Below are 26,313 nucleotides of genomic sequence, written 5' to 3' on the forward strand. Positions count from 1 at the left end.
TAAGTTCAGCCCAGAAATTGATCAAAGAAGTGGTAGAGCTATAAAGAGATGGAATGCCCAGGATGACATGTTTGTTCTGCTAAAGTCAAATCAAACTCTGGGACTGCGATGGGGACAGTTGGATAGATATGCTTGAGGTCCCTGAATCCCCAGGTTCCTGAGCCTTCTGGGCTGACAGAAGGGCCCCTTCCCCCTTGCTGGAAAAAAAGCAAACATTATCTGGAGATGATTCAAGGCCTCACCTTAGTCAGTTGCCTCACAAAATGCTGTGTATGCCCTCACCTTCTCTCATTGCTTCTTCAAAAACTAGTGTTAGATTTCAGTATAGACAGAATGGAAAGTGAAGTTCTTTTTTTTAAAAAAAAAAATTCAGATTTAACTGTGTATCCTGTATTTATTTATTTATTTATTTAAAATATATATATATTTTATTGATTTTTTACAGAGAGGAAGGGAGAGAGATAGAGGGTTAGAAACATTGATGAGAGAGAAGCATCGATCAGCTGCCTCTTGCACACCTCCTACTGGGGATGTGCCCACAACCAAGGTACATGCCCTTTACCGGAATGGAACCTGGGACCCTTTAGTCCCCAGGCCGATGCTCTATCCAGTAAGCCAACCCGGCTAGGGTGAAAAGTGCAGTTCTTACTACAGGAGAAAACTCTTTATTCATAAGAAAAGCCACAGATATATATATATATCACACACACACACACACACACACACACACACACACACACTAGAGGTCTGTTGCACGAAAAGATTCGTACAATAGGCTTTCCCTTCCCCTGGCTGCTGGCACCAGTTTTCCTCCAGCACCCAGGACCCAGGCCTTGGCTCTGGCCGAAGCCACCTTCAAGCCTTCGCTGCTCTGCCCAGCCGCCCCGGGCCGGGTGGCACACAGGACGCCCGCCGCCTCAGGTCGCAGATAGCAAGCCTGGATGGCGGCAGGGCAGGCAGGATGGCGCTGTCCCACCCTGCCTGCAGTATGCAAATTAGCCGCCATCTTTGTTGGTGGTTAATTTGCATATCGCACTGATTAGCCAATAGTATTAGATAGGATTACATATATCAGCAGGAACCAAGAATTTTATAGTGTAATAGATCTTGAGAATATTGGACCATCAGTATGTAAAGCTGAGTAGGAGAGAAGTTGATATGGGGATACTTTCGAGTAGCTGAGGATTTAATGTCCCAGCAAGTCCTAACACCCTGTGAGGATGGCCATTTCAAGCTCAGACACAATGGTGACATCAGAACTTTCTTGGCATATTATTAGGGAAAGGGTCAGGAGGCTCAGAAGTGAACTTCTTAGAATGGATTTGTTATTTGAAATCAGAGAATTTGCCAGATGACTATTCTGTGGGAGGGCCCAGAGGACAATCCTTTCACTAAAGCAGTAAGATTGCAGTAGTGAGTAGTCATTGACTAAGATGAGGGGCTCAATGGTGACTGTCCTGTGCAGGCCAGAGATGACGATAGGAGATGCCCTGGGGGCACTGAGTATTATAGGATTCCAGAAAAGCAAAGGCAGTTTGCAGCATTTAACCATCAGAAACAAAGTGAATGTAATTAGCAGTCAGGGATCTTTGACATATAGGGTGTTCCTAGAGGCAAGATAGGTCAGAAGTTAATGAGAGTATTGGTTGATTTATATAACAACAACAGAAGCAACACAATCAGGAGCAGAAGGCAGATGTCAACTGCCAAATGGAAAAGCATGATCTCTGGACCCATTTGCAGATATCAGCCAGTTCTCAAACCTAGAACCCATTGATTAAAGGGAATATGAATTCCCCTGAGAAAGTTCTCTGCAACACAATCAGTACAAGGATGGGGCAAAAGTAGGTTACAGTTCTTCCTATAGAAAATAATGCAAAAATCTATATATATAAAAGCCTAAGCGACCATCACAACTGAACGGATGACTGAACAGGCTGCATGGGGCGACCAGGCCGGCAGGGGGTTAGTGAGGGCCAACCAAATGACTGAGCAGCAGGCTGTGTGGGGCGACCAGGCCAGCACCGGGGTTAGTGAGGGATGACCAAACAACTGAACAGCAGGCTGCGTGATACAACCAGGCCAGCAGGGGAGTTAGTGAGGGACAACCAAATGACTGAGCAACAGGCTGTATGGGGCAACCAGGCCAGAAGGAGAATTAGTGAGGGACAACCAAACGACTGAGCAGCAGGCTGTGTGGGGTGACCAGGCTGGCAGGGGGGTTAGTGAGGAACGACCAAATGACTGAGCAGCAGGCTGCAAAGATGGCAGTGCCCACAGCCAATCAGGAGGGAATATACTAATTGACTGCCATGCCCTCAAAGATGGCGGTGCCCACAGCCACAAGATGGCCTGCAGGGGAGGGCAGTTGTGGGTGATGAGGCCTACAGGGGAGGACAGTTAGGGGCGACCAGGCCAGCAGGGGAGGGAAGTTGGAGGTGACCAGGCCTGCAGGGGAGGGCAATTAGAGGCAACCAGGCCAGCAGGAAAGGGCAGTTAGGGGCAACCAGGACAGCAGGGGAGGGCAGTTGGGGGCAATCGGGCTGGTAGGGGAGTGGATAGGGGCAATCAGGCAGGCAGGCAGGCGAGCGGTTGGGAGCCAGCAATCCCAGATTGTGAGAGGGATCGGGCCTAAACTGGCAGTCGGACATCCCCCAAAGGGTCCCAGATTGGAGAAGGTGCAGGCGGCGCTGAGGGACAACCCCCCCAGTGCACAACTTTCGGGCACCGGGTCTCTAGTCTATACTAATAAAAGGCTAGGTGGTCCTCACGCAACATCATCAGAAGATGGCTGCACGCACAGCAGAGACGGGGCTCAGCAGCCACTCTGCGTGGTGAGGCCTGGGGGTCCCACGGCTCTGCGCAGCGCAGAGGAAGCTGGTCCTGGTGGAGGAGGCGTGTTGCGGCAGGGGAGGGCAGTTGTGGGCAATTGGGTTGGCAAGGGAGGGCAGTTGTGGGCGATAGGGCCAGCAGGGGAGCGGTTAAGGGGCAATCAGGCAGGCAGGCAGGTGAGCAGTTAGGAGCCAGCGGTCCCAGATTGTGAGAGGGATGTCCAACTGCCGTTTTAGGCCCAATCCCTGTGGGACAGTCAGACATCCCCCGAAGAGTCCCAGATTGGAGAGGGTGCAGGCGGGGCTGAGGGACACCCATCCCCCATGCACAAATTTCATGCACCAGGTCACTAGTTAATAAATAATAATACAAGAATAAACTCTGTCTTTCACATACTCACAACTGTAAACCTACTTTTGCCCCACCCTGTATGCAATATGTACTCAAACCTTTTCCAACAGAACCTATGACCAGATTTCAGATTAATTGTACAGTGAGGAAATGGAAAGTGTCTGGCTCTTTCAAGAGATGTTGGATAACAGGGTAAACTACATGGACGAAGAGAATCTGAACTGCTTCCAAAACTTCCTGTTAGAGTGGGGCATACAGGAGCCAGGTGATAGAGTCCTGACTCAAATCTGTTTCACAGTTGGTGGCTCCCATGGATCCATCAACTTATGGTTGTAGAGAGTGCCTGGGAAAGGCCCTTGAGGTGATTGTCATCTGAATCCAGCAGTTTGAGGAAGAGAGGGACAAGCATCACCGTGAGCAGGATGATTCAGATAATGAGGAAGATTTTGCTCGCAGTTTTGCGAAAATGACCCTAGTTACCCAGCCTTTAAGGCTAGAAGCAGGCGCTCTCTACATATGGTCATCTCTTCAGCTGCTGACTGCATAATTGAGATGGCTATACTTTGCAGATGGTAGAACCATTACATGGATCTTCTGACATATGAAGTAGGAACCATTAGGGTAGGAAGGATCAAATGGAAGCCCCTAAGTCTGCCTCTCCCACCCCACTATATTGCAAAGATAGTAAGTCAGAAGGGCTATCTTACTCCAGTGGAACTGCAGAGATTAATGACAACCTAAAGGACTTAGAGGCTGAGGGGGTTCAGTTTGCCTAAATCAGATGGACTGTGGTAAATGATGGTGGGCTACTGTAAACTTAATCAGATGGTATCTTCTATCATAAAGGCTGTAGCAGGTGTTGTATATTTGGATGAACCAATCATCACAGCCTCTAGCACTTCCTGTGTGATTTTGATCTGGCAAATGTATGCTACTTATACTCAATTTCTATCAGGGAAGAAGATCAAAAGCAGTTTGCATTCACTTGAGAAGATTGATTTCATGTTCACTCAAAGCTGTGAATGCTTTTCTATGAACCCTCCCAGGGATGGTTACTCCTGCTCTTTGTCATAATATAGTTCAAAAGAATTTGACCTGACTCTTCTTCAAAATATTGTGTTGATTTGTTGTATTGATGACACCATATTAACTGGGTCTTGGGAGAAGGAAATAAGTGCCTTAACATGCCAGAGGGTGATAAATTACAACTGTCCGGGGGCCTGCAACGTTGATCACATTTTTAGGAATCTGGATATCTGAGGCATGCCTGGTTATCCCCTTCAAGGTAAAGGAAAGTTATTTTATCGTTCATTTCCCATCACTAAGAAAAAGAAACAGTACTTGTTGCATCTCTTTGGATTGTACAGATAGCCTGTGCCACACTTGGAAATACTTCCTAACCCATTTATAAGTGGATCAAAGACTGCCAGTTTTGAGTAGGATCAAGAGGCATAAGGGCTTGGCAGCATGTTCAGGCTATGATACAAGCTGCTCATCCACTCAGTTCATGATGATGTGATAGACCTCAAGGTGTTAGGTGATAGATAATGATGCAGTGTAGAACCTAGCAGGACCTAAAAGGAGAGTCAGAGCACAAAATCCTCGGGTTCCAGAGTAAGGCCATGACTTCTTCAGCCAAACAATTCAGAAAGCACCTACTGTCATAATATTGCACTCCAGTAGAAACTGAGCATCTGACTATGGAACATCAAATGGTTATGTGAGCAGAGCTGCCCTTCAGGACCTGGGTTTTATAAGGTCAGGTATGCACAGCAAAAACCCACTGAACAATAGAAATGGTATACATGAGATCACATTTAAGTGGGTTCAGAAGTTGTAGATACATGAACAGTTGGTCCAGATCTCCAAGTCTGTGGTATTCCTCAGCTCACACCTACGGTTAAATGAGGTGTTGCCTATGACCAGCTGATGATGGAAGAAAATGTTCAAGACTGGTTCAGGTTTGGCATGTTGGTGGATCTGAAAATGGACTACTACTGCACTACAATCCTCCTCATGGAGTGGCCCTAAAGGACAGTGGTGAGGAGAATCCTAGTGGCCAGAGCTTCAAGATGTACATTTAGTCATCACCTTTGAATGGAGAGAGAAATAGACTGAGAGAAGAATAAGCATAGTCTTGAGCAGAAGTGAATGGTATGTTTGAGCGGGTCAAGGGCCTGTAAGACAATATTTGAAGTTCAATAGCAAAGATATCTGGGAAGAGGCGTGTGGAGGGACCTGAGGGGGTGGCAAAAGTGTGCGCATCTTGTGTCCCATGTCTAGGCCCACCATGTCTAGCATCTATCACAGACAAGACACTGAACAGCCAGGTGGACATGCGGCAGGCTGTATTTTCTAAAGATGCTACCAATATATCCATCCTGCATACTTTCTTTACAACGTAACCTTGTTATTCCTCCTATTGAATAGTGAGGTCTGCATTATTTCTCTTTGAACCTGGGCAAACCTTTATCACCTCAACTAAGAGAATATGGTAGAAAGGATGTTCTGTGAATTCTGAGGCTAGATTTTTAAAATTCAATGCCTTTCCACCTTGTTACCTTGGGATGCTCACATGGAACCCAGGAATCATGCTGTGAGAAAACTCAAAGTAGCCAACATGGAGAAATGACATGAAAAGGACATATGTAGGTATTCCAGCCCACAGCCCAGCGGAGGTCTCTGCTGACAACCAACATCAACAGCTAGGCCTGTAAATGAAGATGCCTCTGGATTACTCTAGGCCCCAGTTGTTGATTCACCCCCAGCTGTGGTCCCAGATATCATGGAGTAGAGAGAAATCATCCCACTATGTTCTCTCCGAATCCCTGACCCACTGAATTTATGTTAAGAAAAAAAAAAATCTGCTTGTGGAGCTGCTGTTTCTCCTCTGGCCATGAGAGGGAGCACTCATCCCTGCCAGTTACTGAAACCATGCTTTCCCTCTCCTAACCAAGGCTGCTCAGCCTGCCTAGAGTGGTAATGAATTTTTCCTCTCACTACGCAGGGCCTGGTGAGGTCAGGTGGCTGAACTAAAACTTACTTTTGTTTATCTTATATCTGAGTATGTATGGGCTCTGTAAGACCCCTTTATTTAGAGAAAGAAAAACCTGATCTTTAACTTCCCCTTTGGCCCTGGAATACTGGCGTGCAGATTGCATGCTTATGCTTGAAGAGAGGAAACTCATTCTAGTTTGCACTTTGGAGTTATGGGGTGAAGGTGGAGTGTCTGGCAGGCAGACGTGAAGGTCCCTAGAAGGTAACATCTATTGAAGTGGAGGAGGGGCAATGAGTGGCAGTCCCCATAGGGGTCTGCAGAGCTTCCCTGGGGGAGGCTGGGACTTGTGGTTTCTGACCCACCACAGTGGTGTTGCTTAGACTCCTTATCCATTTGGTAAACATTGTGATGCACTTGGAGGTAAGGGAGGCTGCGGAGGTCATTTCCCGTAACCTCCTTTATTATGGGTTATTCCTATTAGCAGGTGGTTTTTTCCTTTTAGTATTTTTTAAGTTGTGGTAAAACATAAAATTTATCATCATGACCATTTTAAAACTTTACAGTTCAGTGGCATTAAATGCGTTCACCATCACCACCACCCATGTCCAGAATTATTTTTATCTTGCAAAACTGAAACTCTATATCCATTAAATAATTCCCCATTCCTATCACCTCTCAGCTGCTGACAACCACTCTTCTATTTGTGAAATCATATAATATTTGTTCTTTTGTGATCGGCTTATTTCTCTTAGTGTAATGCCCTCCACATTCATCCATGTTGTAGAATGTGTCAGAATTTTCTTTTTTAAGGCCAAGTAATATTCCATTATATGTATACACCACATTTTCTTTATATGTTCATCTATTGGTGGATATCTGGGTTGCTTCTACTTTTAAATATAGTGAATAATATTGCTATGATCACTGATGTACAAGTACTGTATCTTTTTGTGTTCCTACTTTCAAGTCTTTGGGGTATATACCCAGAGGTGGAAATGCCAGATAATTTGGTAATTCTATTTACATTTTTTTGAGGAACCACTATACTGTTTTCATAGCAGTTGCCCAATTTTACATTCCCACCAGCAGTACACAAGGGTTCCAATTTGTCCATATCCTAGCTAACACTTATTTTCTGTTTTTTCTTAAATAGTAGCCATCATATTGGTGAGGTGGTCCCTTTAGTTTTTAAAGCCTTATATATCTGTCCTCATATCTCCTAGTGGATAATGATGTCATCATCATATCCATCAATATGTCTTCTGGTAGTTGGCTATTCCTATTGTCTCTGGTAAGGACCATAAATAAGAAATTGGTCATCACTTTCTCTTTCTCTATTGAGGCAAGCTAATAATGTGAGCCCTCACTGACCAGTGTTTGCTTCTAAGAAAGCTGAGAACTTTTACTTCCTTCCTTGAAGCAATATGAACTAATAGCTCAGAGTGTGGACCTTGAGCCAGATATCTGGGTTAACATCCTGGAATTGTAATTTAGTAAATCTTGGGCAAGTTGCTATGCTTCAGTTTCTTCAGCTGTAAAATGGAGCTAATAATAGAGTTATGAGCAGTTACTAAGGCAATACATAAAAACACCTAAAGCAGTCTCTGGCACATGGTTGGCATTCAGCAAATGGTAGCAGCTCTTATCCCTCCATACTACACCCTACTACATCATCCACTCTTTCAACTACTGTAGAAGGTAGTTACTATCATCACTTACTATTTTATAGGTGCAAAAGCTGAAGTTTAGAGAGTTTAAGTAATTGAATCCAGATGACACAGCTGGTAGATAAAGGAGTTGAGATTTGTTCTCTGCATCTGACCCCAGAGCCCTCTCCTAACATGTTTTGTGTTGGTGACTCTGGTTTGGCAGAACAAATAACAGGGACAGCATTGTCTTTGGTGAGGAAAGGCAACCATTATTAGTAGTAGGAAATTGGAGAGTGGTCAACGTTCCATTAGCTTTCCCCATTGTCTCTCATCCCAAGAAAAAGAGCAGATGCGAACACAGCTGCCAGCCACTCATCAGATGAAAACTGACTTGGATGTGCTCATTAAATAATTAATATTTAGGATTCACAGGCTTTAATTTAGAGGTGCTTTTGATTTCTAATAAAAATCTATTTTTTTTATTTGCAGAAAGATAGCAAAGAAAATAATCTCTGGGAGGATTCTGGATGCCTCAAAGGAAAATTTGATTAGATGATCCTGTGTTTTAGTAACACACAGGAGAAACTTTTGAGTTACTTGTTAAAAAGGGACGATGTGCCCCACTTTTGACTTAAATTTCATTACACTATCCAGGAATTAATAAAAACATTTCTAATCATAAAAATTATCAACTGCTATTTGACATCATAGAGAATAACTTGTTTGAGGATAAAATTTATCCTGACACAAATATTGGTTTTGAAAATGAAAGAAAGCATCAGAAATCCTGTGTAACTCTTTGTTGAAAGAAAGATAACCCCAAGGCTTACTCCACAGATATTTTTCATGATATATAATGAGCATAAATATTTGCATTTATAGAGTCATGAGGACCATTAAGGAGAAAACCTGTTCTGAAACATAGTAAAACACAATTGATGTACTCTCCATGCTGGCCCTGCATATTTGGAATTAGTTGTAATTCCATATAGATTGGGGTGACATTTACCCTCGCTGTATCTATGATGAAAGGATTTGTTAAATGAATTCATGCAGTAAGTAAGGAAGAGATTTTAAAGAAATCTAATTATTATTGCCTGCAAATAGAGTTACTAATTTCCAGTCGGTCTTTTTTCTCCCTCTTATTACAGAGATCTCCAGTTCTCTCTTGAGGCCTTGCCCCACCTGTCATCTTCCTATCACTTGGAGCACAGGCATCTCCCACCATCAGGTCAAAGCCCACCAGACTCTAAATAAACTGAGTGTCTTCTCCTTTCCCTGCCTGGAGCAGGCTCTGTGGTGGACGACACCTCTCTGGCAGTGGTACCATCCCTGTCTTGCAAGTGTATCAATGTGAAGAAAGCTTCCTTCTCCCTCCTAAGGCCATCCTGGGATTGTCCCCAAGTTCAGTTCAGTCTTGCAGTTCTCTTTTCAGTCTTCCATTCTTCATTCTGTTTCCTAGTCCTTGAAATATACCCTGACACCTGGCCTGGCACCTGGTTCTTACTCTTGAGGCTTGGTTAGGACCCTTCACCATCAACCCCTCATCTTGGATTGTAGCTGTTCAGATTTCTCCTGTTTTGCTACTTGTATCTTACCTTCTCCAAAAAATAATCTAAAATACTTATTTCTTTTTTACCATTTTTCTACTTAAGCACCTACACTGTCTTCTTATTATATACTAGAGGCCCGGTGCATGAAATTCGTGCACAGGGGCTGGGTCCCCTCAGCCCAGCCTGCACCCTCTCCAATCCGGAACCCCTCTCACAATCCGGGACTGCTGGCTCCTAACTGCTCACCTGCCTGCCTGCCTGATCACCCCTAACTGCCCCCCCAGCCAGCCTGATCACCCATAACTGCTTCTGCCTGCCATCCTGATTGCCCCTAACTGCCCCCCCCCCACGCCAGCCTGGTCACTCCCATCTGCCCCACTCTGCTGGCCTGGTGGACCCAACTGCCCCCTTCTGCCAGCCTGGTCTCCCCCAACTGTCCCCATCTGCCGGCCTGGTCACCCCTAACTGCCTCCCCTGCCAGCCTGGTCTCCCCCAACTGTCCCCATCTGCCGGCCTGGTCACCCCTAACTGCCTCCCCTGCCAGCCTGGTTGCCCCTTACTGCCCTCCCTTATGGCCTGGTCACCCCCAACTGTCCCCCTCTGCCGGCCTGATTGTCCCTAACTGCCCCCCAACCCCCGCCAGCCTGGTCGCTCCCCACTACCCCCGCTGCCAGCCTGGTCACCCCCAACTGCCCCTCCCCCACCAGCCTGGTTGCCCCCAACTGCCCCCCCTGCCAGCCTGGCCGCCCCATGCAGCCTGCTGTTCAGTCGTTTGGTCGTCCCTCACTAACCCCCCTGCCGGCCTGGTCGCCCCACGCAGCCTGCTATTCAGTCGTTTGGTTGTCCCTCACTAACCCTGCTTCTGGCCTTGTTGCCCCATGCAGCTTGCTATTTGGTCATTACTATTACTGTGATGGTGTCCCAGACAATTTGCATATTCCTCTATTATTAATATAGATCTGTACCCGGGCCGGCGCCACGCCACTCCTGCTCATCCCAGCTGCGCAGTGCCTTCAGCTGCTGCCGCTAGGTAGAACGCTGCCGTGGAGGCGGGAGAGGCTGGCACTGCTGCAGTTGGGCTCGCCAGCTGTGAGCCCAGCATCTGGCACCCTTCAGTCAGCTGAGCGATCCTCCCACTGTGGGGGCACACTGACCACCGGGGGCAGCTCCTGCGTTGAACATCGGCCCCCTGGTGGTCAGTGTGCATCATAGTGACCTGTCAAAAGGTCATTAAGTTGCTTGGTCCCTTAGGCATTTATATATATAGATTACATAAAATATAAATGTCTCTTTCATACATGTAAAGACCTGCATTGCTTGACCCTCCTTTGGTTATTAAATCGGTAAATCAAGCTTCCTTTAGTAGTTCTTGAATAGATCAGAAGATAGATCAAGTTAGGCCATTTTCCTTATCTCAGCCTCCCTGACCCACCATCACCCCAGGACACACACACAGACACACACACATCCTCTGTCTTTAAAGGAGAAGTTGTTCCTCTTGGAATGCCCTATGTACCAGCCATCTAAATTCTATCAAGTTAAAAATGATTTCTTTAAAAATCATCTTCTACAGAAATCTGAGAGACACTATCTCAGTCATATGGTCAAAGTCAACATAAAGATTGATAATATACATAATGATAATATACAACCTCTATATGAAGTGATAAAAAAATGGCAACCACTGTGATCTTTTTCCCCCACACAAAAAGTATAACCCCAGTCTAATCATGAGATAACCATCATACAAATTTCAATTAATAGAAATTTTTGAAATACATTACCAGCGATCCTCAAAACTGTCAAGTTCTTTGAAACAATCAAAGTCTGAGAAACTTTTATAGCCACGAGGAGCCTAAAGAGAAATGATGACTAAATGTGATGCATTCTGAATGGCAGATGTTAATAATAGGGGAAACTGGTGCAGGTTTGTGGAAACTACTTGTAATATTTTTGAAATTTTCTTATAAATAGAAAACTATTCAAAAATAGTTTATTAAAAATAAAATTGTTAGTGACTTGCAAATGAAATTGTTTTAAAAATTAAAATAATCTCCAAATAACTGAGACTAGGTTTTATCCCACAGTGAACTTCTAAATAATCTTGGGATACATAATTTTCTGTATAATCCAAGAATCCCACAGCTGGATTCAGTCACACCTCACATTGAGTTTGGCACTGCCTCCCACAGCAGCCTTCAGAGATTCATTCTTCCCTCAAACCCGGTATTGGACCAGTGCTCTGTGATGGGCTGTGGATGCCAAGGTGAAACAACAAGGTGCCTGTTCTCAAGAAGCTTTCACTCTAATAGGAGAGCAAGGCAGTTTATTTCTAAGCAGGAAAGAGGATAGGACAGAAGACTGTACAAGTCAGGGTAGTGTCACAGGGGAGAGCGTGACTAAATCTGAGCAGAAGGGGCGAGGAGTGCCCTGTGTCCTGAGAGGTGAGCAGGAATTATGCTGCAAACAAGCCAGAGGGAAGCATTCCCAGGAAGGGAGCCATACAGAATGGTATTTCTCTTTCTGAATTTCTGTAAGCACATATGCATCAGTTGGCATCAAACCACCCTGCATGTGTTTGCACACCACCTGGAAATCAATTTCTTGTTTAACAAACATCTTGATATCCTCCAAACAGAAGATATCACTTTTAAAGGAGAAAGACCCTGTTTTCTGTTGCATTTGTGTCCCTCACATGGCCTTAGTAATGTCAAGCACGAAGTAGGGGCTACTTTGTGTTTACATAATGGGTTACGGTAGACCCATTGTAATGATGGGTCTTGTCCAGCATTCTAAATTCCAACCTTTTATTTCTTCCTGTCTCTGTCTCCTATATCTATCCTTCGATTTACTTCTGTGACCAACACTTGTGTACACCCAAGATGACTGGTCCATATTATAAAAGAGTCATTGACTCTAGAGTGAAATAGAACTCATTGGGCTATATGGAAATGGACGCTGTGGTCTTGAGCTTCCAAACTGATGATTTAAACAAGTGAGTTAACCAGCCACAGATTGGAGCTACATATTTGCCTGTTGAATGATTTGAAGAATCCCTTTATAATATTCTGGACATGGTAAGTTATGAGCATTCTGAGCTTGACAAGCCATCACCAAATAATTCTTTCTTTATCAGTGATACTTAAGATGCTTAGGATCTTGAAACAGGTCTGCTTCTGCTCCTTAGTTCCAGTCACCACCATCTCCCCTCAAAATATTTGGCTGTGGTGCAGCAATGTGAAAAAGAATAGGTTGTTTGAAGATTGTGGGAGAAGAGAGGTCTGTGACAGTATTTTCTTTTATGGCAGACTAAAGGCCTGATGCACAAAATTCATGCAAGGGGCTTGGCCCTTGCAGCCCCGACTTCGTCTGGAAGGTCGTCTGGAAGGTCATCCGGAAGGCCATCCGGAAGGTCGTTCGGCTATCTGGTCTAATTAGCATATTATGCTTTTATTATTATAGTTGTGACAGATGCAGCAGCTAATTTTCCCAATATCTGTTCTCCCTCCTTCTACATTAATAGAACCCCTGATTTCTAGCTGGGCACGTGGTTACTTTCAATTCATATTCAATTTCCCACACTCCTTCACAACTTGTGACAATGTGACTAAATTCAAGCAATGGGATATAGGAGGGAGCGATCTAAGCAACTGCTGGGTTGAGTCCATTAAGGAAACATGCTCTCACTTCCTAATTTTTTCACCTTCCCACTGGCTGGAATGTGGCTGTGATGGTTAGTTAGCCTGGCCCTTGGAAATGAGGGCAACACCTTTGGAGTGGAAGAACAACAAGATACAGTAGTCCCCCCTTTTCTGCAGGGATGTGATCCAAGACCCCCAGTGGATGCCTGACACTGTAGATAGTACCGAACCCTATAGATACCATGTTTTTTTCTACTCACACAAACCTATGATAAAGTTTAATTTTACAGGCACAGTAAGAGATTAACAACAACTGCTACTCATAAAATAGAACAATTACAGTAATATACTGTAATACAAGTTTTGTGAATGTAGGCTCTTTCTCTCTGATAATTAATCTAATGGCCAAGATGGCTACTAAATGGTATGGTACATAGTGTGGATACTCTGGACAAAGGGATGATTCACGTCCTAGGTGGGACAGAACAGAATGGCATGAGATTTCATCACGCTACTCAGAATGGCATGCAATTCAAAACTCATGAATTGTTTATTTCTGGAATTTTCCATTTAATATTTTCAGACCACAGTTGACCGCAGGTAACTGAAAACACAGAAAGTAAAATTATGGATAAGGGGGGAATACTGTAGAAGAAAACTGGGGCCCTGACTGGCGCTACCTTGAATCCTAGGTTGCTTATGCTCAGAGCTGTTATGTCAATGAGAAATAATTGTCCTATTTAAGCAATGATTGTTTTAAGTCTCTGTTTCATCAGCTAATTAATACATTGGAGGATAAAAACATTATGAAGCTCAAACAGTGTCAGCTGAGTGATATGAACAAAATGAGAAACATACTTTTAAAGATATTTAATAAGACTTTTTAAAAAATCAGTACAAATATTTAAATACAAAAATGATTTGCTGTTGACAAGTCTCAAATCTATCATGGAAACTCGAAAAAGTTACCAGTCTGTTCACTGCTCATGGTATTCTGTAAAATATTTGAGAACAGTCACCCACTGCAAAGTTCTTTCCCCTTGATGTCATACTGCTTAAAACTCTGTATTTAAATAACAATAACGCCAGTTGGGTCCTTTATTCCATGGAAAAGTTCTAGTTAATTTTGAATGAAATAGGGATTGTAGTGCTATCCCTAGACTCTAGAGTGCTTGGTTGTTTCTTTTGGTTTTACGCTAATGTGTTAACATGGTGTGCAACACACAAAAGAGAAACGCAGACACATAGATAATTATTTAAAACTCTTCTTTAAATTAAATGGAGTAATTCGTTTGCTCTGAGATTAGCACCATTGTAGAATATACAGCATCTGGCATAGCTTTTGCTCCTGCACCATCTAAAAGTTAGAAGCATATGCCTGATAATACACACACATACACACACACACACACACACACAGGCAATTGAGTAACAACCAATAAATAAGTTGGAAGGTATTTTGAAAAGTGAAATTTGGTTTTAACTAAATAGGTACTTTCTTTCTTTCTTGGTGGAACTAAAAAGCCCATACATGTACAGATAAATACAGTTTTACAAACCAGCTGATCTGACTTGCTTCCAAGCCATTCCAATGCAGCTGTTCAGCAGAAGGAGCCCCATGAATCCACATTACCCCCACAGTCTTCAGTCCCAAACCAGCATCCTCAGGACCAACCCAAAGGATATTTGGCCACATAAATGCTGCCTGCTTTGAACATACAGGTTGGGTGGGATATCTTTTTGATGGGAAAATTTTGTCATACAAGTAGCAGTGATAAGAAACCCTGTGGTAATGAACTCATTTCTTTTTTTAAAGAGATTGAGAAGAAATGGTGCTCATGTACCATATAAGGGAAGAGACAGATATTAGGTTGAGGAGCATTTTCTTGATGGTTAAAATAATTCAGATTTGACATAGACATATTTCCATGTGTGTTTATACCGTATTTATTTGTGTCATTTCCCATCTGTAATGATCCCTGTAACTCCTCATTCTTAATTTTGAGGAAAAGATACAAGGTAGCACCACTATAACTTCACATTATTTCCCCCAGTGGCTTAGTGACAGCAGTAGACTCATTGCTGAGTGGAAATGCTTTGTCTGTGTTTTGAGACCAGATTTGAATGCTGGAAGGAGTTAGCATGTACCTAAGTGAAAACCTGGAACAATATTTATTTCTCCCTTTAAACCTTTATTAACTCTTGCCTTGTGCTGAGTATGGGATGACATGAAAAGCATGGGCTATCATTGCCCTTTGGCATTAAAGCTTTTCCACAAATTGCTTCTAAAGAAAAAGTTCTTTTCCTATAATTTTAGTACGTACATCAGGAAATAGTACATTTACTTTTAGAACTTAAGCAATTATTTTTTCAGCAATGTAATTCAGAAAAGCTACATTCCTCCCCCCCCCCCCCCCCCCCCCCAATAAAGAAAGGATGGCTTGGATTTTGGAAATTGACTTTGGAATCTCAGATGGCACACCAATTTGCATGTGTACTACACAGGGAAATTTCTTTGAAACATAATAGCTCCTAAGAAATATTGATATCCCCTTCATTTGTGTGTGTAGGAAAAGAGGGGATTTGTTAAATATGTAAACACAATTAATAACTATTGATAATAAGCGTTCCACAAAACTGGGAAGTTATGGGCGGAGAAGGTTTTTTCTTTCTTTCTTACGACTTCCAGGTGTTTGTATTCGTTGGGCCATAGTAGAAATTACACACAGGGAAGAAAAAAAGAAAAAAGCAGGGGAAAAAAAAACCATACCAAAAGGAACCCTTGAGGAATAAATGAGTTAACTACTGCGCATGTCTCCCAGGTGGTCCTTAGCTGCTTGTGGGGCACTGTCTAAAGCCCCACCCAGCGCTAGGCACAGAGGTCACTGAGTAAACACAACGGCTGATTGGTTCTTCTAGGGACACTAGACACACAATTCTGAGTAAGACTCCTGTGGCTAAAGGACATAGCCTCTGACAGGAGACAAAGAGCCCTTGCAACTAAAGCCCTATCATGGCCCCGCCCCCTCCCACCAGGGCAGGTAAGGATGCAGAACTCCGCCCCCACGTTCCTTGGCAAAATCTCTGCACAAATACAGAGGAAATCATGCAAGTAAATACGGTATGTAATTGTTATCATTGACCTTTCTTTAAGCCATACTTATAAATATTTAAAAGTAAACAACATGAGTGACTTTCATTAGCTATGGTCTTTCACACTGAAATATTTCGACTGATCTGAATAAGCAGGTTATCATGGAAGCACATAACATAACAGCTAATATGATTCCAGTGGGTACAACACAAGTGTCAGTACTTGGTACATAAATCTATCCCATCATTTTCCATTACAAGATGCTGTGCAGAGCATTAAACATGCATCTTAGCTTTTATTTGTACATGATGGTTCAACATTTCACTTAAATATAACTTTCCAACTATATAAATGTTTTGAAGCAATTACGGTTTTCATTTGGATTTCCATGTTCTTTTCTTCTATTAAATCTCTCTCTACTTCTTTTCCTTTTTACATGGGATACAATAAATATCCTGAAAAGGAGGAGTGGACGTACTGCCCGGCGTACAGCCCCGCGGCCTGTTCTGAGGGCATCTGGAGGAACACCCGGTCTCCGGGCCTGAGCAGCAGCACCGCGCTCCCCGACGCCTGGTCCAGGAAGCCCTTCTTGTACTCGTCGTACGTGTACATCATGGGCTCGTTGTTCTTGAACAAAGCAACCCACACGTTGCCCCCCTTGCAGTGAACGTGGTACGCAAAGTAGTAGACGCCCGGGACTTCGCAGGTGAAGATGCCTGTCTGCGGGTTGTAGTTCTGTCTGCCGTTATAGAGCAGTTTGTCAAACTTCACTGGGGCCCCCACGGGTGGGAAAGGTGCAGTCAGCTCAGCGGTAAATGCAGGCATCTCGTAGGCTGGCCCTCCGTTCTTGCCTTTCTTAGCCCCATAGGCATGGGGGGGTTTCACTCCATCGATTCCCAGCCCCATATCTGGCAGATACTCTCCCTGGGGTGGTGGTGTAGGGGGCATCGCAGCTGGGGGGCCTGGGGGCCCTGGAGGGCCTGGGGGCCCCGGAAGGCCAGGCTGGCCTTGAGGACCCAGGGCACCGGGCTTTCCTGGGGGGCCATGAAGCCCTGCTACTCCAGGCTTCCCTACTCCAGGGAACCCGGGGGGCCCTGGGAGGCCCGGTTCCCCTTTGGGGCCTGGAATTCCAGGTGGCCCAATGGGGCCACTAGGGCCTGCAATACCCGGGATGCCTGGGGGGCCCTGTAAACCCTGATCCCCTGGGATTCCTGGTTCTCCCTTTGGTCCAAGCAGACCTGGAGCACCAGGGAGCCCTGGCAAACCTTTATGCCCAGCTTCCCCCTTGGGCCCTATGGGACCTGGCAAACCCCTTATGCCAGGGGGCCCCACTTCACCAAGGAAACCTGGCTTCCCTGGGAAGCCTTGAAGCCCTGGCTCCCCCTTGGGACCTGGTGGCCCCTGTGGCCCTACAACCCCACCTTCTCCTTTGGGTCCAGGAAAACCAATAGCACCTGGAGGGCCCATAGGACCTGGGATTCCAGGCAGGCCTGGCTCTCCTGGGGGACCCCCCATTCCAGGGGCACCTATTGGTCCTTTCTCCCCTCTTGGTCCAAGAGCCCCGGGGATACCCCCTATGCCCTTATCGCCTTTGGGTCCTGGGAAGCCTGGTTTCCCGATCCCTGGAAGGCCTGGGGGTCCTGGCAGCCCTGGCAGTCCTTGCTCCCCTTTGCCACCTGGAAATCCTGGCTGGCCAGGGATCCCATCCTGGCCTGGTTTTCCAACTCCAGGCATCCCAGGAGGTCCTTGAACCCCTGGTATCCCAATAGGGCCTTGTGGCCCAGGTTCACCTGGAGGACCTGGCTTTCCCAGGGGGCCCTGGGGCCCAGGGAAGCCTGTCACTCCTGGTTTGCCCACTCCTGGAAGCCCGACAGGACCAGGAGGGCCATTCATCCCCGGAGGACCCTTCAGGCCTGGCAGACCTGGCATCCCGAAGCCCTTCTCTCCTTTAGGACCCTGAAGGCCTGGAGGGCCTGGTGGTCCTTTGAGTCCTCTCTCACCCTTTGGACCTGGTTGCCCTGGTAACCCAGGTCCACCTGGCTTGCCAATGCCAGGAAGTCCGTGAGGCCCTGGAGGTCCTTGTGGTCCTGGGATCCCTTTGGGTCCCATCTCCCCTTTGGGTCCAATTTCACCTTTTGCCCCTGGCATTCCCATGGCTCCTGGCTTTCCTGGCATTCCAGGCATACCTGGCTTTCCAATTCCTGGATAGCCCTGTGGCCCTGGTTTTCCTTTGATTCCAGGTATCCCATGACCTGGTAAACCTGGGGGCCCAGGTGGTCCTCTTGGGCCTGGCTCTCCACGAGGCCCTTGTTCCCCTCGTAAACTGGCTAATGGTGCTTCTACTGGGAAAGAGAAGAGAGAGAGAGAGAGAGAGAGAGAGAGAGAGAGAGAGAGAGAGAGAGAGAGAGAGAAGAGGAAAATATTGATTATCCTTTACTTTAAGGGAGTCATGACAATGATTATTTACTTCTGGCACACTTGCCTATTACTTACTGAAAGACAGAATAATGCACTCATTTTCCAGGTCTGTAAGTTATCCGTACTCAAAGGATAATCAAGATGATAATATATTCAACATATTTGAGATAGTATTTTTGAGAATTGATATCTTTAGCTACTTTTGTCAGCATTGGTTAAGTGAAAAAGCCAAAAAGTAATGAACATTTTTCCAAGTATAAAACTTGGAGATATTATGGTGTGTTCACTGTAGATAATCTAGAAAATTCACAAAAGGGTAAAGAAAAATCAAAGTTGATAATCACTTGACATTTACATATATATTACCATCTTGTGTTCTAGGTATTTGTGTGTGTGTGTGTATATTTTAAACAATGCTGGAGTCATTCTTCATTTTTATTTTTTCTACTACTTGTTGCTATATTGTATTTTTTCATGTCCTTAATATTTTTTACATAATCATTTATGGCAAAAATATTTTCTCTTGTGCAAAAATAAGGTATGATGTGGATGATGAAAGCAATTATGTGGACTCAGAAGAACTGAACCATTTTATTTTGTTTGTGGTTTAATAACATCTTTCGCACCTATCTTCTAGAGTCAAAGAGATTTGCTTAATTTCTTCAATGTACTGCAGATTTCCTAAACCTCAAACATTCATTCTTTAATATGCTATTTCTCACTTGCAAATTTGGTTTTTAAACAGGAGAAGGGAATAAAATACTTTATGCGGGAGACTAAAGCAAACAGTAGTTAGCATATTAATACAAAAAATATTGGAATACCAATGGACTTTGATATTCAGCACGACTGAAAATCAGCATAATACTGCCCTGCTGTGGGCTCAATGGCTCAAGGTAATTTCCTAAATTGATAATCCTTATACTGTTTACCTAACTTTACCTTTGATCTGCCTGTATGCGTTGCTAAAGGGCAAATGTATATTCAAGTGAATAAAAAAGCAAACGGGAGGAAACTAAGATGGCGGCATAGATAAACACCGGGAAATTGCTGCTTCCCACAACAATTGAAAAAACACGTCAAAAACACAAAATGGACATCATCCAGAACTACAGGAAGGATGGCTGAGTGTAAATTCTACAACCAGAAGGAAAGAAAAGCACACTGAGAGCCAGAGGAGCTGCGGAAATAAAGTGCAGAGGTACGGGGGCTCGTGCGCGCGGAAAAGGGCTGGCACCTGAGGACGCGGCTGTCTTTTTGAATCCGGAGGGAGTCACAAGCTCCCGACAGCTCTGAACTCCGGTTCCGGGAAGTCTCTGGGGACCCAGGACTCATACGGGGAGAAACTGGACTGTTTGGCAGTGGGCGAACTTGAGGGCGGCTTTCCCTCAGAGTTGCTTGCAGCCGTTACCGGGACACTGAGACTCGAGACTCCTTAGGGCAGGGCTGAGGCTCCGCCATAGCTGCTTGCTCCGCCCTTTGATTCCTTGAGCCCCCGCCCCACCCAGGCTGTGGCAGAGGCTTTTGCATATGAATGCCCCGGCCCTTTGTAACCTGTAAATACCTAACTGCAGCCTGGCCAGACAGACCCAGAATTTCCAAGAGAAGGCCCAAGGCCCCACAGCAGCTTGCATTGCTTCACAGCTGAGCCTCATCAGGGCCAAAAAAAGGAAGGGGAATCTGCAGTTCTCTTCGTAGTTCCTGCTGTGTAACCTCAGGCAGAGGCTAAATTAGCACCTCCTTAGATCCAAGAGCCACTGTACCCAGTGGTCAGAGGGGGACCATCCAGATCACAACTCCTCAGATCCATAAGGGACACACTCAGGGTGCAGTCTCAGTGAGCACCAAAGCCCCACTGAAGCAAGTCTTGCCCCAGAAGGGTGTCTCCAGCACAGAAGTTCTCCCACTGCAGACACAGCTGATTCTCACTGCCAGTTGGCCTGGAGGTCAATTCCTCCCAGTGATCCTACAACAACCAAGGCATAGCTACCTCAGGTAACTGGGGAGGCTGAGCCACTGGGCCCTACAGGACACCTAGCACACAAAGCCACTCTATCAACACAGGGAAGCAGCCAAAATGCGGAGACAAAGAAACAGGTCACAAATGGCAGAAATGGAGGAAAGCAAATGACTGGATATAGAGTTCAAGGCCACGTTTATAAGGTTTTTCAAGAACTTTATGGAAACCGCCGATAAATTTAATGAGTCCCTCAATAAGTATAGTGAGACCCTGGAGGACATGAAAAAGGACCAACTAGAAATTAAGCATACACTGACTGAAATAAAGAATAATATACAGAGATCCAACAGCAGACAAGAGGATCCCAAGAATCAAGTCAAAGATTTGAAATACAAAGAAACAAAAAATACCCAACCGAAAAAGAAAAAAGAAAAGAGATTCCAAAAATATGAAGATAGTGTAAGGAGCCTCTGGGACAACTTCAAGCGTACCAACATCAGAATTATAGGGGTACCAGAAGAAGAGAGAGGGCAAGATATTGAAAACCTATTTGAAGAAATAATGACAGAAAACTTCCCCTACCTGGTGAAAGAAATAGACTTACAAGTCCAGGAAGCGCAGAGAACCCCAAACAAAAGGAATCCAAAGAGGACCACACCAAGACACATCATAATTAAAATGCCAAGAGCAAAAGACAAAGAGAGAATCTTAAAAGCAGCAAGAGAAAGACAGTCAGTTACCTACAAGGGAGTACCCATACGACTGTCAGCTGATTTCTCAACAGAAACCATGCAGGCCAGAAGAGAGTGGCAAGAAATGTTCAAAGTGATGAATAGCATGAACCTGCAACCAAGATTACTTTATCCAGCAAAGCTATCATTCAGAATAGAAGGTCAGAGAAAGAGCTTCACGGATAAGAAAAAGCTAAAGGAGTTCATCACCACCAAACCAGCATTATATGAAATGCTGAAAGGTATTCTTTAAGAAGAGGAAGAAGAAAAAGGAACTCTTACCATTTGCCACAGCATGGATGGAACTGGAGAGCGGATAAATACCACATGATCTCACTCATTTGTGGAATATAATGAACAACGTAAACTGATGAACAAGGACTGATCCAGAGAAGGAGAGGCATTGATTGGACTGTCGGGCTTTGGAGGGAGTGTAGGGGAGGGTGGGGGTAAGGGGGAAAGATCAACCAAAGGACTTACATGCAGGCATATAGGCCTAACCAATGGACATGGACAACGGGGCGGGGGGGGGGGGGGTGTGAGGGCATGAGGGGGGGGGGTAGAGGGTAACGTGGGGACAAGGACACATACGTAATATCTTAATCAATAAAAAATATATTAAAAAAAAAAAAAAAAAGCAAACGGGACCCAGAAGTTGGTGTGTCTCTTCAAGAAAGAGGCTCCACCTGGCCCCCAATGCCTTCTAAATTCCTATTTCTTGTATAGTATTTTCATTTGTGCATTGGCCCCTCCTTCAGATCCTGAACCCTGCTGCGAAGGTCGAGGCAACTTTATGATTTTAGGATACCAAGCATAAAGAATGGAGCTGGGGTTAAGAGCAGGAAGTTCAGCTTTTCTTCCTGGTCTTGAAATGAGATCTTCATTGGGTCACTTACACCATCTGCACAGTGAGGGTAATAACACCCTCACACAAGATTAGGTAGTGGATGTGAAAGGTGCTATCGAAATATAAAGCATACGTTAGTATAAATGATTATGCTATGACTTGCAGAGAAACATAACTCTGGATTCCCCCATGCTCCTGGGATTAATGGACAACATAAAGAAGTGAAATTTATGGTCCCAAAGTCTTGTTTCAACCAGTAGTTGCATCTTAGTTTTGATCATTGTATTTTTCACTGAGCTACTGTCAGGGAACAAAATAGAACCACAGAACTCCCATTCTTTCCAGATTCCCTGACTGAAATCTGGTTCCCATCTGAGTAAGTGCAGGAAGTGCCAAAAGCCAGGCAGGCCATTCAAGAAAGGGAGGAAAACAAATGGCCGAGATCATCTCCGCAGCAGAATATCAGCTCCTGAAGAAGAAAATTGGGAACACTGCCTCCATTACGCTAGTAGGTATTATCAGAGTACTATTAAGTCATGTTATTTCTAACTAACTATAGGAATAATCTCTGAAAGAACAGTTTTGGCCTGTTATTTCTAAGCAGTATGTAGCTACTACATCAAGGGAACATGTGAGGCAGGATCCGTCTTATTGATCAGGAATCCCTGGTGTCTAGCACAGCGCCTGGAGCTTACCCTGCTCTTACTTAGGGTTTGTTGTGTGACCAGCTCTGGCAACTCAAAGTTCTTACGGTGCTTTAGCATTAACTTAGCACTTTTATTTACCTTATTTTATTGATTCTCTTAATAATCTTACTTTGCAGATGAAGAAAAGTAGTTTCAGAGAGGTTAAATGACTAGGGCTCCCTCATATCTGGCCTCTGGGCATCCAGGCCTCTTAGTGCCAAATCCAGTAGTTCCCAGAAGTAAAGCTTCTGCTTCTGCATGGACCGGCGAGACGGCCTCCACTTCCTTAAAGGGAGTTGCTACTCTGATGCAATTCCTTCCCTACAAATGCTAGGTTTCCTAGAACTCCTGATAAACCGGTTGAATTTATGTGAAAGTGATAGGCAGTTTATAGGTGTTGAATAAGCATGCCTAGAAAGTAATAGGAGAGATTTTCAGGTATCATCTCTCGGTACAATCTATACTCCTTATTCTCCTGTTGATTGATTGACATGTGTGGTAACTTAATTAGAGCAGTTTTAGAAGCACTTGCATTTATCTAGCACCTAGTTCACAAAATGCTTTCATGTGATTTTTTTTTTTTTTAACAGGTCCATACAGCACTGCTCTCCTAATTCAGAATGCTGGTGGTCCCCCAGCATATAGTCCAGTGCGTGGCACAAAAATAGATGATTGTTAAGTAATTGCCAAATGCTTGAATAAATATGTACTGAATGAAGAATAAACTATTTGTTATTAAGTATGTTTTCTGTCATTTGATGCTGTTAAAAGAAAGCACAACATAAAATGGTAATTTTGTCTGTATCTTCAAGACTTGAACTCTTTGAGGATAGAGTTCAGAATACCCCCATTTAGTGAATGTTAATAATATCTTCTAAAATAAAAATTTCTAAAATTTAGCTCCCCTGCCCCCACCCCAGCCAAACTCATAGTTTAGAGTTTTGGAAGGCTGCCCTTCTATAACAGCCCAGGATTTGTTGTTACCTTTGCCTTTCTTGGGAGCTGCTTCCTTGCCCATCCTTGGCATCGGCTGCATTTCCTTCATATATTGGGGTAGATGTGGATACTCTTTACCATACTGCATATGGGGAAGCTCCTTGCCCATGGTAAGGCCATCTTTGCTCAAAGGCATGTGAGGTACTTGCTGGCCCAGGGGCTGGTATTGTGGAATTTGCGGTTGGATCTGAGGAATTTGAGGCAGTGGCTTGATCCCATAGTAGGCACCGGCCTGAGTGAGCCTGATGGAGCCCAGGGAAATGGTAAGCAGCACTCCCAGCAGCTGCCGAGGGGCAGGTGGCACAGCCATTACCTGTGGGGAAGGAAGGAAGGCACTGACATGTTGAAACCTGCAGGCCAAGTCATTGGATTATAGAGAAAAAAAGAAAAACACACAAGAAAACAGTCTTTATTATCAGAACTTCATGAGCAGAAGACTAATGGACAAAGTTTAGCTTTTAATAGACAAAAAAGAAAAATGAAAAACAGAAAAGAGTAGAATCTGTCAAGTGAAGGCAGTTTGTAGGACAATCGATTGTAGGAGAGACTGCGCATTGCCCCTGAATATCAGTTCTGCCTTCTTCCATAGTATTGTTACCCCTGATTTTCAGCTGGAACAGAGCAGCCTAGAACAAATACCTTTCAGCCAGGTTGTGGCCATCTGACAAAGTTCTGGCCAATTGGATGTAGTTGTAATAGGGGCAGCTCCTAAGAAGTATCCTAAAGATGAGTGGGCATGTTCTTCCTCTTCATCCTTCCTGCTGGCTAAAATGCCTGGAAACAGATCAGACACCTTGGACCGTGAGGTGAAAGATGTGCACTGAGGAGCACCATGGTAGAAGAAACCTCAGCCCTGGTTGAACTTGGAGGCATCATATTGATCCCTAAATTTGGAATTTGTTTATTAAAGAGAGAAACAAAGGTCTACCTTCTTTAAAACATGATTCTTTTGGGTGTCACACAGTCACACTAAATTTAATCCTTACAGATAGAGTGAATTTTCCAAAAGGAGGTGAACTTGGCGGCAAGTCAGGCTTTGTTAGTAAGTGCCAAAATTATATTCTGAATGGAAACAGTTGATAATTTATAGGCTAATGCCAGAGGCTGAGATTCTTTTGGCTGCTTCGGTGTGGTCACAAATAGCTATAAATGTTAAAGAGCAAACAACAACAAAAACTGCAGAAGTCTGAATTGTAAAGTAAGTTCTTCATGTGATAGTCCGAAAATGTCATTACAAAAATCACTATCATAATTATGCGCATACAGGGATGTTATTTCTTCTTTCTTCTATTTAAATGCTGTGAAGTCATTCATGTAGAATTTGGCTAATTGGATTTGAAGTCCATTAGAATTTATCTTTGTACTATTATGAAAGAAAGGAGTTTACAAAGCAAATTAGTTGTATAAATAAGATAGAGATGTTTAAGTACTCATAAGAATAAACTGTTTCTAATCTCTTTAGTAACACCCTTTGCTAATTAACAGTTGACAGAATAAATATAAATGGGGCTTACGTATTTATTTATAAAAATGAGCTTGAAAAGCTCTCTTGAAATGCCTAGGGCTGAAGATCCAACAGTCCAGGGAACTGCAGTGTTCCCAAATACCCACTAGAGGGCAAGTGTGGTACACATTGAAGTCTGTCCAGTTATTCAGCCCCAATGCTAACACCAGATACTTTGCTCTCACTCCTTATTAAGGGATTTAATTAAAATCTGAATCCTAAGTGGAGCCATCATAATGCTGGAGAGGTGTGTGTGTGTGTGTGTGTGTGTGTGTGTGTGTGTGTGTGTGTGTGAGAGAGAGAGAGAGAGAGAGAGAGAAAGATAGAGAGACAGAGAGACAGAGAGATATTTTTAATGTATCTTCTGGAAAACAATTAAATAAACTTCTGTCTATAAATAATTTAATTTCCATTCTCCTGAGAGTTTGTTTTCTTTTCTGCTGCCTTACTTAACTCTGGAGCATAGTTTTCCACTTTTTAGAAAATGTGCGTTGACTTTGCAATATCCTATTCAAAAGTAATGCCAAGAGTATGAACAGGCTACAGAAGAATTGTTTAATAAAAAGCACCTAAGAAAATATTTAAAGAATCCCTACCACAAAATTTACTGCTTTACAGGTTTTGTAAATATACTAACTAGGGGTAAAAAAAATGAAAAAATATCTGTCAGCAAAATGATTTATAAAACTTTCTCCATTTCATAAGTTATAATAGTCTCAAGAACTGTTTATTTCAAGTGTTCTCTAAAAAGTTTATGTACTGATAAAATGGGAGAAGATAGAAGGTTGTTATTTCCTGTCCTTCTAAGAATGATTAATTGTCATAAACCATTTGGATAAAGCTACAAAAGTATTTCTGATTTATAATGAATAATAGTCACATTTATTTCAGGTGAAAAAAGAACACTTGCTTGTATGTATTAGCAATAATTTATTGAGTACCTACCAGAAACAGTGTTAGACCCACCTAGGGATTACAAAGAGGAATATAATATGGTCAGTGGGCCCTGCCCTCAAGGAACTTATAGTAGGAATAACAGATGTGTAAACTATT

General features: G+C 43.9%; 1 protein-coding gene across 3 annotated transcripts in view; it reads right to left on the reverse strand.

Moving 5' to 3' along the window:
* Positions 1–13,879: 13,879 nt before the first annotated feature.
* Positions 13,880–26,313, reverse strand: part of COL8A1 (collagen type VIII alpha 1 chain) — a 163,992-nt gene continuing 151,558 nt past the window's right edge. For 2 of the 3 annotated variants that reach the window (XM_036350628.1, XM_036350629.1), the window contains 2 exons: positions 23,745–24,069; positions 13,880–18,460 (listed from right to left, as the gene is read on the reverse strand). In XM_036350628.1, the coding sequence (XP_036206521.1) occupies positions 16,551–18,460; positions 23,745–24,066 (2,232 nt within the window). In that variant the 5' untranslated portion in view covers positions 24,067–24,069 and the 3' untranslated portion in view covers positions 13,880–16,550. The remainder of the gene's footprint in view (positions 18,461–23,744; positions 24,070–26,313) is intronic. The other variant, XM_036350630.1, reaches the window with a different exon arrangement.

This window comes from Myotis myotis, unplaced genomic scaffold (genome assembly GCF_014108235.1).
Source record: "Myotis myotis isolate mMyoMyo1 unplaced genomic scaffold, mMyoMyo1.p scaffold_m19_p_2, whole genome shotgun sequence".
In the NCBI taxonomy this organism is placed as follows: Eukaryota; Metazoa; Chordata; class Mammalia; order Chiroptera; family Vespertilionidae; genus Myotis; species Myotis myotis.